At 41.3% G+C, this 15,926-nt stretch overlaps 1 protein-coding gene across 1 annotated transcript in view; it reads right to left on the bottom strand.

The window, feature by feature from the left end:
* SPON1 (spondin 1) overlaps positions 1–15,926 on the bottom strand; it is a gene marked incomplete at both ends in the record, with an annotated part of 254,956 nt that overhangs the window by 227,166 nt on the left and 11,864 nt on the right. The window contains one exon of the mRNA XM_084245295.1: positions 1,650–1,756. Within this exon, the coding sequence (XP_084101421.1) occupies positions 1,650–1,756 (107 nt within the window). The remainder of the gene's footprint in view (positions 1–1,649; positions 1,757–15,926) is intronic.

Genomic DNA, 15,926 nt, shown 5'->3' with positions numbered 1-15,926 from the left:
CCTAAATCTGATAAATCATCTAGACCTCCAGGTAAATTAGTACAACGAGGGGCTGTGTCTGAGTTCTTTATGAGCTGAACGCCTGCATGAATCTTCCCTTTCCTATAATGACAACCAATATACTGTGCAAACATAACTGGGTAGGAGCTTGTTTCGTACTACAACAAAGCAATTTAGTTTCTGCAACCAGATACCTGATAGAGAAGACTGACCTTACTATTTACCAGCCATTTGGAAAAGTTATTTAATCTCTCTAGTTTCAATTTCCCATTTTAATAATTTTCTATTTATAAAATAGGGATAATAGGTTCTATCTACTTAGAGAATTGTTTTGAGAATTAAATTAAGGAAGTATATAAGAATTAAATTAAGATGAGATAAGTTAAGGTAAAGTAAAGCACTTAGTCTCCTGTCTGGAAGATGGTAAGGACCCAGTACATATTGGCTATTATTATTATTATTATTGAGTGACTTCCTGAGATTCACGCCAAGAGTTCTTGCTTTCTAGGTACGTGAGCATGGAAGGAACTGACCCACTAAACAGAAGCATAAAATTTTAAACAATGGACATTTTTTCAAAAATCACAAGATACAAAATTACAACCTGGCCTCAAGGAATTTAAAGATACCTTGGATGGGGAAGCTATTTGGGGGCGGGATCTTCTGTGGAACCCACAAATTGAACAAGAGTCTTCTGTAGCCAGCTATGAATGTAAGTATTTCTCTTCTAGAGGTTTTTTCTTCTGAGTTTGCAAATGCCAGAAAAAAAAAAAATAAAAAGGATTCCAGAACAATGGAAAATTGAAATGAGAAGTGGTCACAGCAAATTTGGTCAGGATCTCCCCAATCCCTCTGAGACATATTCTGACAACGTGCCAGCCTCTTTCTAAACCTCTGCAAGGGGATGATGTTCCCGCCACGTCCCTTGGAAAAATATTCCACAGTGAAACATGATTCACTGTCAGGGCCCTTGACTTTGAGATTCCCTTTCTTCTCTTGACCTACTTTTGTCTTGCTGTGCCCTTTTGTAAAGTCAAACGAAGCTTCCCCTGGAGGAGGTTGCTCTACGAGGACTGACATTTAAAGACCATTACCACCTCTTAAACCTGGCCCTATTCATTTAGCCAAGCAAAGCATGTTTAATTCTTTTAATCTTCCCTCATAAATCAATCTCTTCATTCCCTTAATAGTCCTTCTTCTGTACTTTGAACTCCCTCCAATCTGGCCATCCTAAGCTCTTGTTCCATGTACACTTGAGAATTGCCAATCACAAAATAGCTATGCAGGGAAAACAGGCAGCCCTCAGCACTCTCACCAGGATGCAGTCTGCTGCCCCAAGGCACAGCACCAGGAGCCCAGAGGAGCACAGAGGAGAGCACCAAGATGGCTGTGCAATGTGGGCCTGCCTGGGGGCGGGGGTCAGTTCTGATGGCCTTAAGATAGACTGAAGCTTCTGTGACCTACTCCATTGTGGGTCTTTCACAGTATCTTGGCCAGCCCAGTCGGTGGTCATGGGAAAGGCACGAGAGTCACCTCAACACTTGTGCTTCTCCCTTCACTCAGTTTCCTCTGTATCCACTTTTTACTTGGTTTCTTCTTGCTTATCAGGGTAAGGTAGGGCCACTGGATAAGCCCAGAAGGGGTCTTACCTGGAAAGTCCCAGCATGGTCTTCTTCCTTATCACCCTCTCTGTTTTCCTTGAGGGCAATTAATGTGAATCCTCTAAAGTAGGAGGGAGTAGCAGCTGAAAGTGTCACTGTGGAGAGAAGAAAATAAATTATATGCATAGGAATCAAATGTCATCCATTTGCCAAATGGATGGACATAAGTTTTCTATCAACATCCCAGACCTATGGGTAGAAGGGGAAGTGGACAGTAGAAAAGGCTTGTCCAGTTGAGTAGTGAAATTTCCACTCACTCTGTGTGGTTCTCTCTTCATTTAGAACCTGCTAAATGTTTGAACTCTTATCTCATTATTTCTTGAAATAACCAAAAGTATGGTGAACTGTCTCCCAGGAACCACAATTTGATACAGAAAGTCCATGATCAGAACCTCCAATCTTAACAGTTATCTAATATTATACTTCCATGAGATTGTCCCAAGAGAAGTCTAACTGTTCACAGCACAGACTCCTATAGAATGCTCTTTGTGGCACAGGTTGTATTCTCCAAAACACATTTTCTTTTTCTTGTGGACACTAACTGCCAGTCTTCCTTGCAGTTAGGTCTGCTCGCACCCCAGTTCTGCCAGTAGAAAGGCAGGACAGATATCTTGCATGACACTTTAAGCCTTTGATACAGCATAAGCAAAAGAAATTGTGATCCAATAAGGTAAGAGTTGCCCCATGTACTGTTTGAACAGGTGGACCAAATCATGGACTGGTGAGCTCTGTCCCAACATCCTGTCCAAACAATTTGGCCCACCACACTGACCATAAGGTGCTATGCTAGACAAAAGCATTAGATCTTGACTAATGATTATCTCACAATTTCCTGGGGGGAGAAGGCCAAGAGCCCACATGGTAGTTGGAATATAACCTGCCTGCTCATGCCCAGACACAGCCTAACCCAGAACAACCTATGATGTTGTTCTCTTCTTCCCTGCCTCATGGACTTGTAAATGTCTCCTCCTAACTCCATTCATGGAGCCAGGCTAAATTCTCCTTTCTGGCACTGGTTTCCTCATGCATGAGCCTCTAACAAAGCTTTATCTGGTTCAACTACACCTAGCTCTCTCTGGTGAATTCTTTCCCTAGAGGATACACTCTTTTGTGTTGGGAGCCTGTTACTCTTGGCACATACAAGCTTTCCTCATGATCACTCCATCTTCTTTTTTTTTTTTTTTTTTTAAGATTTATTTATTTGTTTGTTTGTTTTATTTTTTTTTTTACAGAAGAATATATTTATTTATTTTTTATAAATTTTATTGTTATATTCCCCATACAATTGCAGCCCCCCCATTCTGACCCCAATCCCTCCCCTCCCGCCCCCGCCCCCCTAAAAGTGTCTCTGGTTCATAGTTTTTTGTTGATTTTGATTTTCACTTTCTTATAGTTATTCATTTTCCTGGTCCCTTATTTAAGTTTTCTAGATTCCTGCTATGAGGATCACTCCATCTTCTTCTTCTACCTTTGCCTGCTGAATGGAGGGGATCCATCAAGGATGCTTGTGTCCCAAGAGAAAACAATAGACCTACATGATGGGTTTCTGAATAACCACAAACAGAATCACTCATCTACCAGAAACATCCATATTGCACTTTGCATAAACTGGAATAATCTTATATTTTGCTTGTTTAAAATTGGCTGACTTTGGAATCTATGTCATATTTTTTCTTCCCAAATCCTCCCAGAGAACCATGTTTTCATTGAAATCTAGCTCAAAGGACTTGTCAACAATTATGCTCATCTCTCCTTTGTATGACCCAGTCTTCTGAGTTGGAATTCTTCATTACTTTTCACTGCAAACAGAAAATGATGGTTATGATATAGGGAGAAAGAGATAAGGTCTCTAAGGCACAGACAGACAGAATGCCCCAAAGAAGTACAAGGCTGTCTAGGGCGGAGAGAGACAGCCTTCAAGGCCATTATACACAATTCTGGAGGAAGGGAACACATAGAAGCTGCCATAAAAATGCTCCTCCCAGATCACCTACAGGCTCAGACTGAAATTTCCCTCAGGTACCAATCTTAGGAAGGGCTGGGCAGGTCCACTTCTGGGGGACCCAACTTCAGTCAATCAATCCCTACTAATCCCTACCGACTGCCTTCATGAAAAAGCTCAAACTCCATAGACTGAAAGGCCTGCAGACACTGCCTTTCCACCAATACCAGCCTATGCCCACTTCCTGCCACACTATGTCTCGTCCTGGGAGTCACCTGTTAGCAGTTTCCTGAAAAACTATATGCTTTCATCTCACAGTATTTTACTTTATTTTTCCCCACATGCTATTTATGTGCCTGAAATATTCCACTTCCTCCATTCCTGGCAAACTTCTTCAGAGGTCAGCTAATTTTTCTCCATTTTCTGTGATGTTTCTTCTGACTTCCCCATCAAGACCTGGGTGCTCTTTATTCTTGGACCCTGTGAAGATTAAAAATATCTATACAATGAACATAATAATAGCTCTTACCTCAAAGTATCAGTATACAGTGAAAATGAGTTAAGGACTTGCAAAGTCCTTAAAATGTTTTGTTTGTGCATATAATGTTTTGCATATAATAGGCACTTAAATATTAGCTCTTATTGTTAGTGATGAGATTATCACAGTACATTCTATTTTGTGTATGTGCTTAGCCATTTGCAAATCTTCCAAAGGCAAGAGCCACACTGAACTCAGCAGTGTTTAAGCACAGAGTTGATGGAAAATTAAATTTACTGAATCATGCTGATAACTGGTCGACTTAGTATTATAAAATAGAAAACCTTCTCAAATTGATTCATAGATTTAGTGCAATCTAAATCAAAGTCTTAGCATGGTTTTTGTGATGTTGACAGCTGATTCCAAAATATGTATGAAAATGCAAAGGGCCAAGACCATCCAAGGCAGTCTTTGGAAAAAAAAATACAAAATACAAAAGGTTTATACTATCAGACACCAACACTTATACAGCTACAGAAATTAAGCCAGTGTATTATCACAAGGAAGGAAGAATAGGGAATTTAAACAGTTGGGGTTCAGTAAAAGTTCCATAAGTATGGAAACTTGATATATGATAAAGGATGTATCCAGAGTAGTGGGGAAAAGATATTTTCAATAAATGGTGCTAGAAAAACTGAATAATCAAATAGAAGAAGGTGAATCTGGGCTCAGTTAATCATAAACTTCACCGTACGCTGCTTTCCTATAGGTTCTAGGAAACAAGGTTTTACTGATTTCTAATGGAATACAACACACAAGTTGGAGGCTCTGGATGGTGAACTCAGTGTGGCATTTCAATCTATAATTATCACTGGTGGTGATGGTTTTAGGCAGTATAATTTGAAGGAAGAGCGGAGACCCTATTCCTCCAGAGAACCCCATTATATGGCTCTCTTCTGAAAGAAACAAATGTGCAGCCTGTCCTGAGTCCCAGTAATGACTAAAGATGACTGCTTGGCAGTAAATAATAGAATCTTCTCTCTAATGACTCCTCCCAAGTGCTTCCCAAGAGAGGCCATTAAGAGACCCAAGAAATTCAAGAAAAAATGCTTATTAAGAGTTTTTAAAAAGGTCCATTCAGAGCCATCTGTGAGCACATACTGGGAACTGCCTGAGAGCCGATTTTGGAATCCCAGAATCCCAGAACTACCCTTATTAATCACGTGACCTCTGGCAAGTTACTTAACCTCGCTGTTTCCTCATTTATTAAAAAAAAAAAAAAAAGGTGAATGATACTGCTTTTCTTGTAAAAATGTAGAGACATTAAAACAGGATTCAAGAATTGTAAGGACTTCCCTGGTGGCCTAGGGAGCTGACCCACATGGCGCAGCAGACCTCTCCTGTCTCACCCATTGCTCCTCTCAGCAGTGTATTTCAGTAGATGGACCTGTTCTGCTCCCCACTCTGTCTCTGGTGAATCCTCTCACCACCACCACCCCCATACCTCTGGCCTACACCCCAGTTCTTCTACACAAAAAATAGATAAACATTAAAAAAAGAATTGTAAAAGATGGTGGTGGTGCTGGTGCTGGTGATACTGTGAATGAAGATGATATGATGAAAATAATAATGATGGAGGACTATGGATGAATATCTTGGTGGTGTCTGTGATCCTATACTTTAATGATCCTAAGCATTGTGAACCAATGTTGCCTCAATAATTAAAAAGAAAAATAATAATGGTAATGATGATAAAGACCATAAGGTTCAACAGGCTGATTAACCAACAGTGAGTTTCAAAAAGCAGGTCCGGGCCTCCCCGGTGGCGCAGCGGTTGAGCGCTGGGTTGCGAAGCTGCCCGCAGCCTCTGCATTGCCGGTTCGATCCCCGGCTGCTCCCCGGCCACCTGAGGAGGGTCCCACATGGCGCGCAGACCTCTCCTGCCGCCCGCTGCTCCCCTCAGCAGTGTACTTCAGTCCTTCTGCCTGTTCTGCTCCCCACTCTGGCTCTGGTGAATTCTCTCACCCTCCCCCACTTCTGACTGTACCCAGTGCATGTATAAACAAACAAACAAACAAATAAATAAATAAAAACATGCCTCTATAAAAAAAAAAAAGGCAGGTCCTCAGAGACAATGATTGATCCTCTTGTAGATGCCAATAAAGGGCCACTAAGATTATGTCAATGGAGATAATTATCCTCAGGGATGAACCTCACAGAGCCAGGTTATAGGGAGACTTGGATAAGCCCTAATAATGAAATGAGTCATCTTGCAACTCATCACACCCAAGATAGAACACCATGTCAGATTCTCTCAGTCTCTTACCCACACATAATATACCCTTTTAAACCCCCTTTCTTTTCCTTGAATATTCTTACCCCATTTTAATTAAATATTTATTGTGAATTATTTGTTAAACATTAGTCTTCCTTAATAACCTGCAAGATCTGTGATAGCAGAGACGTATCTTTAGCATCTAGCATATCTCTTAGCACATAGTAAATGCTCAATAAATACTTGTTGACTAAATGATTGACAAAGGGTTCATTTGCTTTTTTTTTTTTTTTTTATAAATTTTATTGTTATATTCCCCATACAATTGCAGCCCCCCATTCTGACCCCAATCCCTCCCCTCCCGCCCCCGCCCCCCTGAAAGTGTCTCTGGTTCATAGTTTTTTGTTGATTTTGATTTTCACTTTCTTATAGTTATTCATTTTCCTGGTCCCTTATTTAAGTTTTCTAGATTCCTGCTATGAGTGAGACCATCCGGTATTTTTCTTTTTCTTTTTGGCTTATTACGCTGAGCATGATCCCTTCCAGCGCCATCCATGTTGCAGCAAATTGCATGTGTTTATCTTTTTTGAATGCTGAGTAATATTCCATGGTATATATGTACCACATCTTCTTGATCCAGTCATCTATTTTTGGGCATTTGGGTTGTTTCCAAAGCTTAGCTATTGTAAACAGTGCTACTATAAACATAGGGGTGCAGGTGTTCTTTGGAATTGATGTTTCTGTGTCCTGTGGGTAAATACCTAGGAGTGGAATTGCTGGGTCATATGGAAGCTCTATGTTTAGTAGGTCCAGAAATCTCCACACAGCTTTCCACAGTGGTTGGACCAGTTTGCAATCCCACCAACAGTGCAGAAGAGTTCCTTTTTCTCCACACCCTCGCCAACATTTGTTGTTGCTAGTTTTTTTAATATGTGCCATTCTCACTGGTGTAAGATGGTATCTCATGGTAGTTTTGATTTGCATTTCCCTGATGACAAGTGATGTTGAACATTTTTTCATATGCCTGTTGGCCATTTGCATTTCCTCTTCAGAGAAGTTTCTTTTAAGCTCTTCTGCCCATTTTTTGACTGGATTATTTTCTTTGTTGTTGTTGAGTCTCATCAGCTCTTTGCAGATTTTTGTGATGAGTCCTTTATCATTAGTGTTGGGTGCAAAAATGTTCTCCCAGTTGGTGGGGTTTCTCTTTGTTTTTGTTATTGTCTCTTTTGCTGTGCAAAAGCTCTTTAATTTGATATAGTTTTTTTTTTTTTTTTTTTTTTGCAATTATTATTTTTTTTTATTTTTTTTATTTTTTTTTTATAAATTTTATTGTTATATTGCCCATACAATTGCAGCCCCCCATTCTGACCCCAATCCCTCCCCTCCCGCCCCCGCCCCCCTAAAAGTGTCTCTGGTTCATAGTTTTTTGTTGATTTTGATTTTCACTTTCTTATAGTTATTCATTTTCCTGGTCCCTTATTTAAGTTTTCTAGATTCCTGCTATGAGTGAGACCATCCGGTATTTTTCTTTTTCTTTTTGGCTTATTTTGCTGAGCATGATCCCTTCCAGCGCCATCCATGTTGCAGCAAATTGCATGTGTTTATCTTTTTTGAATGCTGAGTAATATTCCATGGTATATATGTACCACATCTTCTTGATCCAGTCATCTATTTTTGGGCATTTGGGTTGTTTCCAAAGCTTAGCTATTGTAAACAGTGCTGCTATAAACATAGGGGTGCAGGTGTTCTTTGGAATTGATGTTTCTGTGTCCTTTGGGTAAATACCTAGGAGTGGAATTGCTGGGTCATATGGAAGCTCTATGTTTAGTAGGTCCAGAAATCTCCACACAGCTTTCCACAGTGGTTGGACCAGTTTGCACTCCCACCAACAGTGCAGAAGAGTTCCTTTTTCTCCACACCCTCGCCAACATTTGTTGTTGCTAGTTTTTTTAATATGTGCCATTCTCACTGGTGTAAGATGGTATCTCATGGTAGTTTTGATTTGCATTTCCCTGATGACAAGTGATGTTGAACATTTTTTCATATGCCTGTTGGCCATTTGCATTTCCTCTTCAGAGAAGTTTCTTTTAAGCTCTTCTGCCCATTTTTTGACTGGATTATTTTCTTTGTTGTTGTTGAGTCTCATCAGCTCTTTGCAGATTTTTGTGATGAGTCCTTTATCATTAGTGTTGGGTGCAAAAATGTTCTCCCAGTTGGTGGGGTTTCTCTTTGTTTTTGTTATTGTCTCTTTTGCTGTGCAAAAGCTCTTTAATTTGATATAGTCCCAGCTGTTTATCTTTGCCTTCACTATCACTGCTTTGGGTGATGTGTCTCTAAAGATGTCTTTGATGTGCAAATCACGTAGTGTTTCGCCTATATTTCCTTCTATATATTTTATGGTTTCAGGTCTTATGTCTAGTTCTTTAATCCATTTTGAGTTGATTTTTGTGTATGGTGTGAGGTGGTGGTCAAGCTTCATTCTTTTGCATGTAGCGACCCAGTTTTCCCAGCACCATTTATTGAACAAACTTTCTTTGCTCCAATGCATAGTCTTTGCTCCTTTGTCAAAGATTAGTTGACCATAAATCTGTGGGTTTATTTCTGGATTTTCTATTCGATTCCATTGGTCTGTATGTCTGTTCTTGTTCCAATACCATGCAGTTTTGATGATTATGGCTTTGTAGTATAGTTTGAAGTCTGGGAGTCTGATGCCTCCATTCCCTTCTTTTTTTTTCAGGAGAGCTTTGGCTATTCGGGGTTTTTGGTGATTCCATATGAATTTCATCAATAATTGTTCTGTTTCTTTGAAGAATGACATTGAAATTTTGATTGGAATAGCATTGAATCTATATATTGCTTTTGGAAGGATGGCCATTTTAATAATGTTTATTCTTCCAATCCATGAGCAGGGGATGTCTCTCCATTTCTTTGTGTCTTCTTCTATTTCTTTTAACAGTGTTTTATAGTTTTCTTTGTATAGGTCCTTTACCTCTTTTGTTAGGTTTATTCCCAAATATTTGATTTTTTTTGTTTCAATAACAAAAGGGATGGTCTTTTTGATTTCTTCTTCTTCAGATTTATTGTTTGTGTATAGGAAGGCTACTGACTTTTGCGTGTTGATTTTGTATCCTGCCACTTTACTGAACTGATTGATGAGTTGAATTAGCTTTTCTGTGGAGTTTTTGGGGTTCTCTATGTATAATATCATATCATCTGCAAATAGTGATAGTTTGACTTCTTCTTTTCCTATTTGGATTCCTTGGATGTCTTTCTCTTGTCTTATTGCCCTGGCTAGGACTTCCAGTATTATATTGAAAAGCAATGGTGAGAGTGGACATCCTTGTCTTGTTCCAGATCTTAATGGAATTGCTTTCAGCTTTTCACCATTGAGAATGATACTGGCTGTTGGCTTGTCATAGATGGCCTTTATGATGTTGAGGTATGTTCCTTGTATCCCAAGAATTTCAAGGGCTTTTATCATGAATGGGTGTTGCACTTTGTCGAAAGCTTTCTCAGCATCTATTGATATTATCATATGGTTTTTATATTTCTTTTTGTTGATGTGTTGGATAACGTTGATTGATTTTCGGATGTTAAACCATCCTTGTGCCCCTGGAATGAATCCAACTTGGTCGTGGTGAATTATCTTATGGATACATTGTTGGATTCTGATAGCTAAAATTTTATTGAGGATTTTTGCATCAGTGTTCATTAGGGAGATTGGCCTGTAGTTTTCCTTTTTTGTGTTGTCCTTGTTCGGTTTTGGTATTAGTGTAATGTTGGCTTCATAGAACGTGTTTGGTATTGTCCCTTCCTTCTCAATTTTTTGGAAGAGTTTGTGAAGGATAGGCACTAATTCGTCTCTGAATGTTTGGTAGAATTCATTTGTAAATCCATCAGGTCCTGGGCTTTTGTTTTTGGGGAGGTTTTTGATTACCATTTCAATTTCGCTAATTGTAATTGGTCTGTTTAGGTGTTCTATTTCTTCTTTATCTAGCTTTGGGTGATTGTAGAGTTGTAGGAATTTGTCCATCTCCTCTAGATTGTTAAACTTGTTTCCATATAACTGTTCATAGTAGTTACTGATTATTCTTTTGATTTCTGCTGTGTCCGTTGTGATTTCTCCTCTTTCATTGATGATCCTGTTTATTTGTGCTTTCTCCCTTTTTTCCTTTGTGAGCCTGGCTAGGGGTTTGTCTATTTTATTGATTTTTTCAAAGAACCAGCTCTTGGTTTCATTGATCTTTTGGATTGTTTTTTTAGTTTCAATTTCATTTATTTCTGCTTTGGTTTTTATTATTTCTTTTCTTCTACTGGTTTTGGGGTTTTTTTGTTGTTCTTTTTCTAGATCTTTGAGCTTCGAGATTAGGTTGTTTCTTTGCGTTCTTTCTTGTTTCTTGATGTGAGCTTCTATTGCTATATATTTTCCTCTTATTACTGCTTTTGCTGCATCCCATACATTTAGGATATTGGTGTCCTCCTTGTCGTTCAATTCAAAAAATTTTTTAATTTCTTCTTTGATCTCCTCATTAGTCCAATGGTCTTCCAGTAGTGTGGTTTTTAATCTCCATGAGGTAGGAAAGTTCCTTGCCTTCTTTTTATGGTTTATTTCTAGTTTGATGCCTTCATGGTCAGAAAAGATGGTTGATATGATTTCAATCTTGGTGTATCTGTTGATGTTTGTCTTGTGCCCCAGTATGTGATCGATCCTGGAGAATGATCCGTGTGCGCTTGAGAAAAATGTGTACTCCGTTTTTTTGGGGTTTAGTGTTCTATAGATGTCTGTTAAGCCCAATTGCTCTAGGTCTTTATTTAGAGCTTTGGTTTCTTTACTTATTTTTTGTCTTGTTGATCTATCCATTGTTGATAGTGGTGTGTTGAAGTCTCCCACTACGTATGTGTTTTCTCTGATGTCTGTTTTCAGAGAGGACAACAGTTGTCTGATATATTTTGGTGCTCCTTCGTTTGGTGAGTATATGTTAATGAGTGTTATTTCTTCTTGAAGTATTGTCCCCTTGATCATAATGTAGTGACCATTGGGGTCTCTTTTTATCTTTTTGAGTTTGAAATCTGTTTTATCTGATATAAGTATAGCTGTTCCTGCTTTCTTTTTTGGTCCATTTGCTTGTAGGATTGTTTTCCATCCTTTAACTTTGAGCCTATTTTTATCTTTTGTAGCTAAATGTGTTTCCTGGAGACAGCAAAAGGTTGGGTTTTGTTTCTTAATCCAGGCTGCAACTCTGTGTCTTTTTATTGAAGAGTTTAGTCCATTTACATTTAGAGTTAATATTGATATGTTAACATCTGTATTTGCCATTGTGTTTGTCTTTCCTTTGATTTTATTTATTTATTCTTTTAATAACTTTTTTTTTTTTGGCCTTCTTTCATTGTTATTCATCCCTCTGAGGTTCTGGCTTTAGGACTCCTTGTAGTATTTTTTGGAGTGGGGGTTTAGTTGCAATGAAATTCCGGAGTTTCTGTTTGTCTGGGAAGGTCCATATTCTTTCTTCAAAGAGGAAGGAGAGCTTTGCGGGATAGAGTATTCTTGGTTGGCATCTGTTTTCTTGGAGTCTGTTGACTATGTCCCTCCACTCTCTCCTTGCCCGTAGTGTTTCTTCGGAGAAGTCTGATGTCAGCCTGATTGGTTTTCCTTTGAATGTTATCTGTTTCTTCCCTCTTGCCAGCTTCATTATTTTTTCCTTGTCCTGGATTCTTGGGAGCTTTACTATTATGTGTCTTGCTGTATTTTTCCTTTCGTCGTGGAAGTTTGGTGTTCTTCTTGCTTCTTGTATATCAATTTTCAGCTCCTTCTTCACATTTGGGAAGTTCTCTTCAATTATCTCTTTGAATATTTTCTCTGTTCCTACATCTCTCTCCTCTCCTTCTGGTATTCCTATAACTCTTATATTTCCTTTCCTCATGGAGTCAGATAGTTCCCGAAGTCTTTCTTCGTTCTTTTTCCTTCGTACTTCTCTTTCCTTTTCTGTTTTGGTTCTTTTTATTTCTGTGTCTTCAAGATTACTTATTCGTTCTTCCATTTCATCTATTCTGCTTTCATTGCTTTTCCCAGAATTCTTTAGTTCTTCCATTAATTCTTTGATCTCCTGCATTTCTTTTACTTCCCTCTTTAGGGACTCAATTTCTTTCTTCTGACCATTGTTTTCCCTCTCTAGGGACTCAATTGCATTCTTCTGATCGTTGATTATTTTTCCCTTATCATTGTTTTCCTTTATGACTTCTGTCAGTTTTTTAATCACGGCAATTTTAAATTCTCTTTCTGGAAGGCTCAGAAATTCTTCCAAGTTATTGTCGTTGCAATCTGGGGGCTGGCTTTCTTTTTGTGGTGTGCTTTTTCTCTGGAGAGTTTCTAGGTTGCGTGTGGTTCTTCTCCTCCCTACTGTCTGTTTTCTAATTTGCCGTATGCGTTGGGACACTGTGTTGTTGGGACTTGCCGGCATCTTGGGTGGGCTTCTCTGTTCCCCTCTGGTTCTTCCAGGAGTCATCTGTCAGTTTCAAGCAGCCTTTACTGGAGAAAGGTCCCTGTTCTAAAATGCCGATGTGGGGACACACTCCCCTGTGCGCCTGGTCTGCCCCGGCGGTGGGTTCCTGCTCCCCTCTGGGCTTGGACTGCAGGCCAGAGGGGGTCTGGCGTGGGCGAACTTCCCCCGCTCACCTCTGGCTCCTGAGGAAGCCTTCTGCAGGTAGTCTTTACTGAAGAAATGTCCCTGTTCTAAAATGGTGATGTGGGACACACTCCCTGCGCTTCTGGTCTCAGGCACACTCTTCTGCGCGCCTGGTCTGCCCCGGCTGTGGGTGCTCGCTCTCCCTGTGGGCTCAGACTACTTGTTCGGAAGGGGCCCGGTGTGGGCTAACTCCCCAGCTGGCCACTAGCTCCTTCAGTAGCCTGTGCTGGGGTCAAGTCGCTAGGTGGCGCCAGAGATCTCTCCTAGAGCCCTTGGGGAGCTGATTTTCCACCCCGTGGGACAGGGAGCAGAGCGGGGATGGTAGGGTACACCTCAACGGCTTTGGGGTGCTGTGTCTGCCTTGTGCCCCACCGTCGTGGGGAACCCACGCCCCTAATTTCGTGCCCCGGGTCTCAGTTCCAAAGCCCTCAGTTCCAGGACGCGGGCTGTAGCCCAGATCAGTGGCGCGGGAATGGCGCCTTTTGAATCCCGCTCCCCTGCCTGGGCGCCTTGTTCCTGCTCACTCAGGGAGGGCCTCCGCCCGGGTCTCAGTTCCAAAGCCCTCAGTTCCAGGACGCGGGCTGTAGCCCAGATCAGTGGCGCGGGAATGGCGCCTTTTGAATCCCGCTCCCCTGCCTGGGCACCTTGTTCCTGCTCACTCAGGGAGGGCCTCCGCCGTCTCCCCGCAAGCCTAGGTCGCAGGCGCAGGGGCCTGGGCAGCTGCAATCCGAGCGCCGCTTTCGCGCAAGCTTACCGGGCGGCCGGGGCTGTGTGCTGGTGCTGGTCTCCTCCTGGTGGGCGGGGCTCTCTTTAATGGCGAGTGGAGCTCACCTCCGTGGTGGATCCTGCAGGGTTCGCCTCAGCTCCCGTTCACGGGGTGTGGTGGCTGAAATAGTTCCTTTCCACTCACAGTCCCGCTTGCTGCATCCGTTTTTCTTGTTGGGCGTTTTGGTTTGTTGTTTCCCTCGTCTCTGCCGGTCGGAGAGTGCCGCCTCTGTGGGCGGGGGAGGGGAGCAGGGTTCTGCGCTTCCCTCCCTTCTCGTCCTCTTTTATGGCAACTTTCTTCTTCGGGCAGTTTGCTGGAGTCGTCCGTTTATCTTCCGTGTCCCAGTTCTCACTGGGACCTGCCGCTTTTCCTCCCTATTAACTTTTTTTAATGGGAGATCTTACTCGCAGCGTCTCCTCGCCGCCATGTTGCTCCGCCCCCTCCGGGTTCATTTGCTTTAAAGGCACAGTTTGTTCATTTCAGTAGTGGTCCCTCCTCCAAAGTTTCCATAGGTTACTAAGCATAGTGTCAACTTCTCTCATCCTTTCTTTTTTTTAAGATTTATTTATTTATGCATACAAGAACTGGGGTACAGGCCAGAGATGTAGGGGGGTGAGAGGATGCACAAGAGACAGAGTGGGGAACAGAACAGGCAGACTGACTGAAATACACTGCTGAGGGGAGCAGCGGGCACGTCAGGAGAGGTCTGCTGTGCCATGTGGGTAGCTCCCTGGCCGGGTATTGAACTTGTGCTTCAGTGGCTGCAGATTGCCTCATAGGTTGCATCTTAACCCCTTGTGCCACCAGGGAGGCCCTCATCCTTTTGTTTAATGAGCACTTGTTTACGCTCTTCCAGCACTATGCTCCTGGAGACACAGAGACAAAAGACATGGCCTCTGCCCTCAAGGATCATACAGTCTAATACTGGGAGAACATGACACATCAGCAGATATTTTCAAATAACATCCAGTCAGTGTTACAGAGGTCTGAGGGATGTTTCCAGAAGAGGAAACATCTGAGTCTGCTGTAGGAGTTAAAGAAGGCTTCAAGGAGGAGGTGCCTTTGAACTATAAATTGAAAGAGAAGTTGGAGTTTGCCCAGTGGACAAGAAGACCAATATCATCCCAGGTAAAGGGAAAGTCAATATTGGGCAGCCATTCTTGACTTTGGAAACCAGAAACAACTCTGTATTTCCTAAGAGGCAAGCTGATAGAGGAAGACAAGCAGAGGGTACATAGTCACAAACCTTCAAAGCCTTACTAGGAATTGTGGGTTCTACCCAGAAGGTGATGAGAAGGCACTGAACGCATAGTTTGTTCATGGTTTGAGTCAGGGAATGTCATATTCAGATTTATGTTTTAGGAAGATTAGGCTGGAAGTTTGTGATTATTGAGTTACAGACCTTTCCTAAAAACCTGGTCAGTGGCAAAGGCCTCTCAGGCCTCCTTGTTTCTGTGAGGACTGATGGGGCCTGACCTAAAATTCCTACCCAAGGTGGCATTCTCCCCTCTTTGTTACATGAAAACCCAAGTCCCACCTAGTTCAGTTCTCAAATAATCTTGAGTCATTTAAACGTTGATGTTTCAACCATCTGGCATAAACTTTGATGAATGGTTACCTAATTCATCTTCTATGCCTTTTACCCTCATTGTACATTTTTCTCTTGAAAATTTATTAATTTTTCAGTCATTTACATAACTATAGAACCTTGGGGGTATATTTTCACACTTCCATATGTGTACATGCGTGACTCACCCTCCACCAAAGTTTCATGCAAATGTCCTATCCCCTTCCTACCCCCTGTCTGGTCCTCCCTTCTTCCTTCTCACCTCCCAACCCCCATTCCCTCTGGTACCCAGTATATTTTTCACAGAGTGAGAACTATTTTTGCTATGCTTTGCCAGTTTTTCTTTGGTTATTTATAATCCACACACAAGTGAAACCATCCAGTTTCCATCTTTCACTTTCTGATTTATTTCACTTAGCATAGCATAATCACCTCAAGATTTACCCATTTTGTCCCAAAAGACATAACTTCTTTTTTTTAATAGCTGAGTAGTGTTCAGTTGAGTATGTATTCTGCAGTTTCTTTATTCACTTGTCGGTGGTTGGTCACTACAA

This window comes from Talpa europaea, assembly GCF_964194135.1.
Source record: "Talpa europaea genome assembly, chromosome: 1".
NCBI lineage: Eukaryota > Metazoa > Chordata > Mammalia > Eulipotyphla > Talpidae > Talpa > Talpa europaea.
Note: the sequence above shows the minus strand (reverse complement) of the source record. Positions and strands in the feature narration are given on the sequence as shown.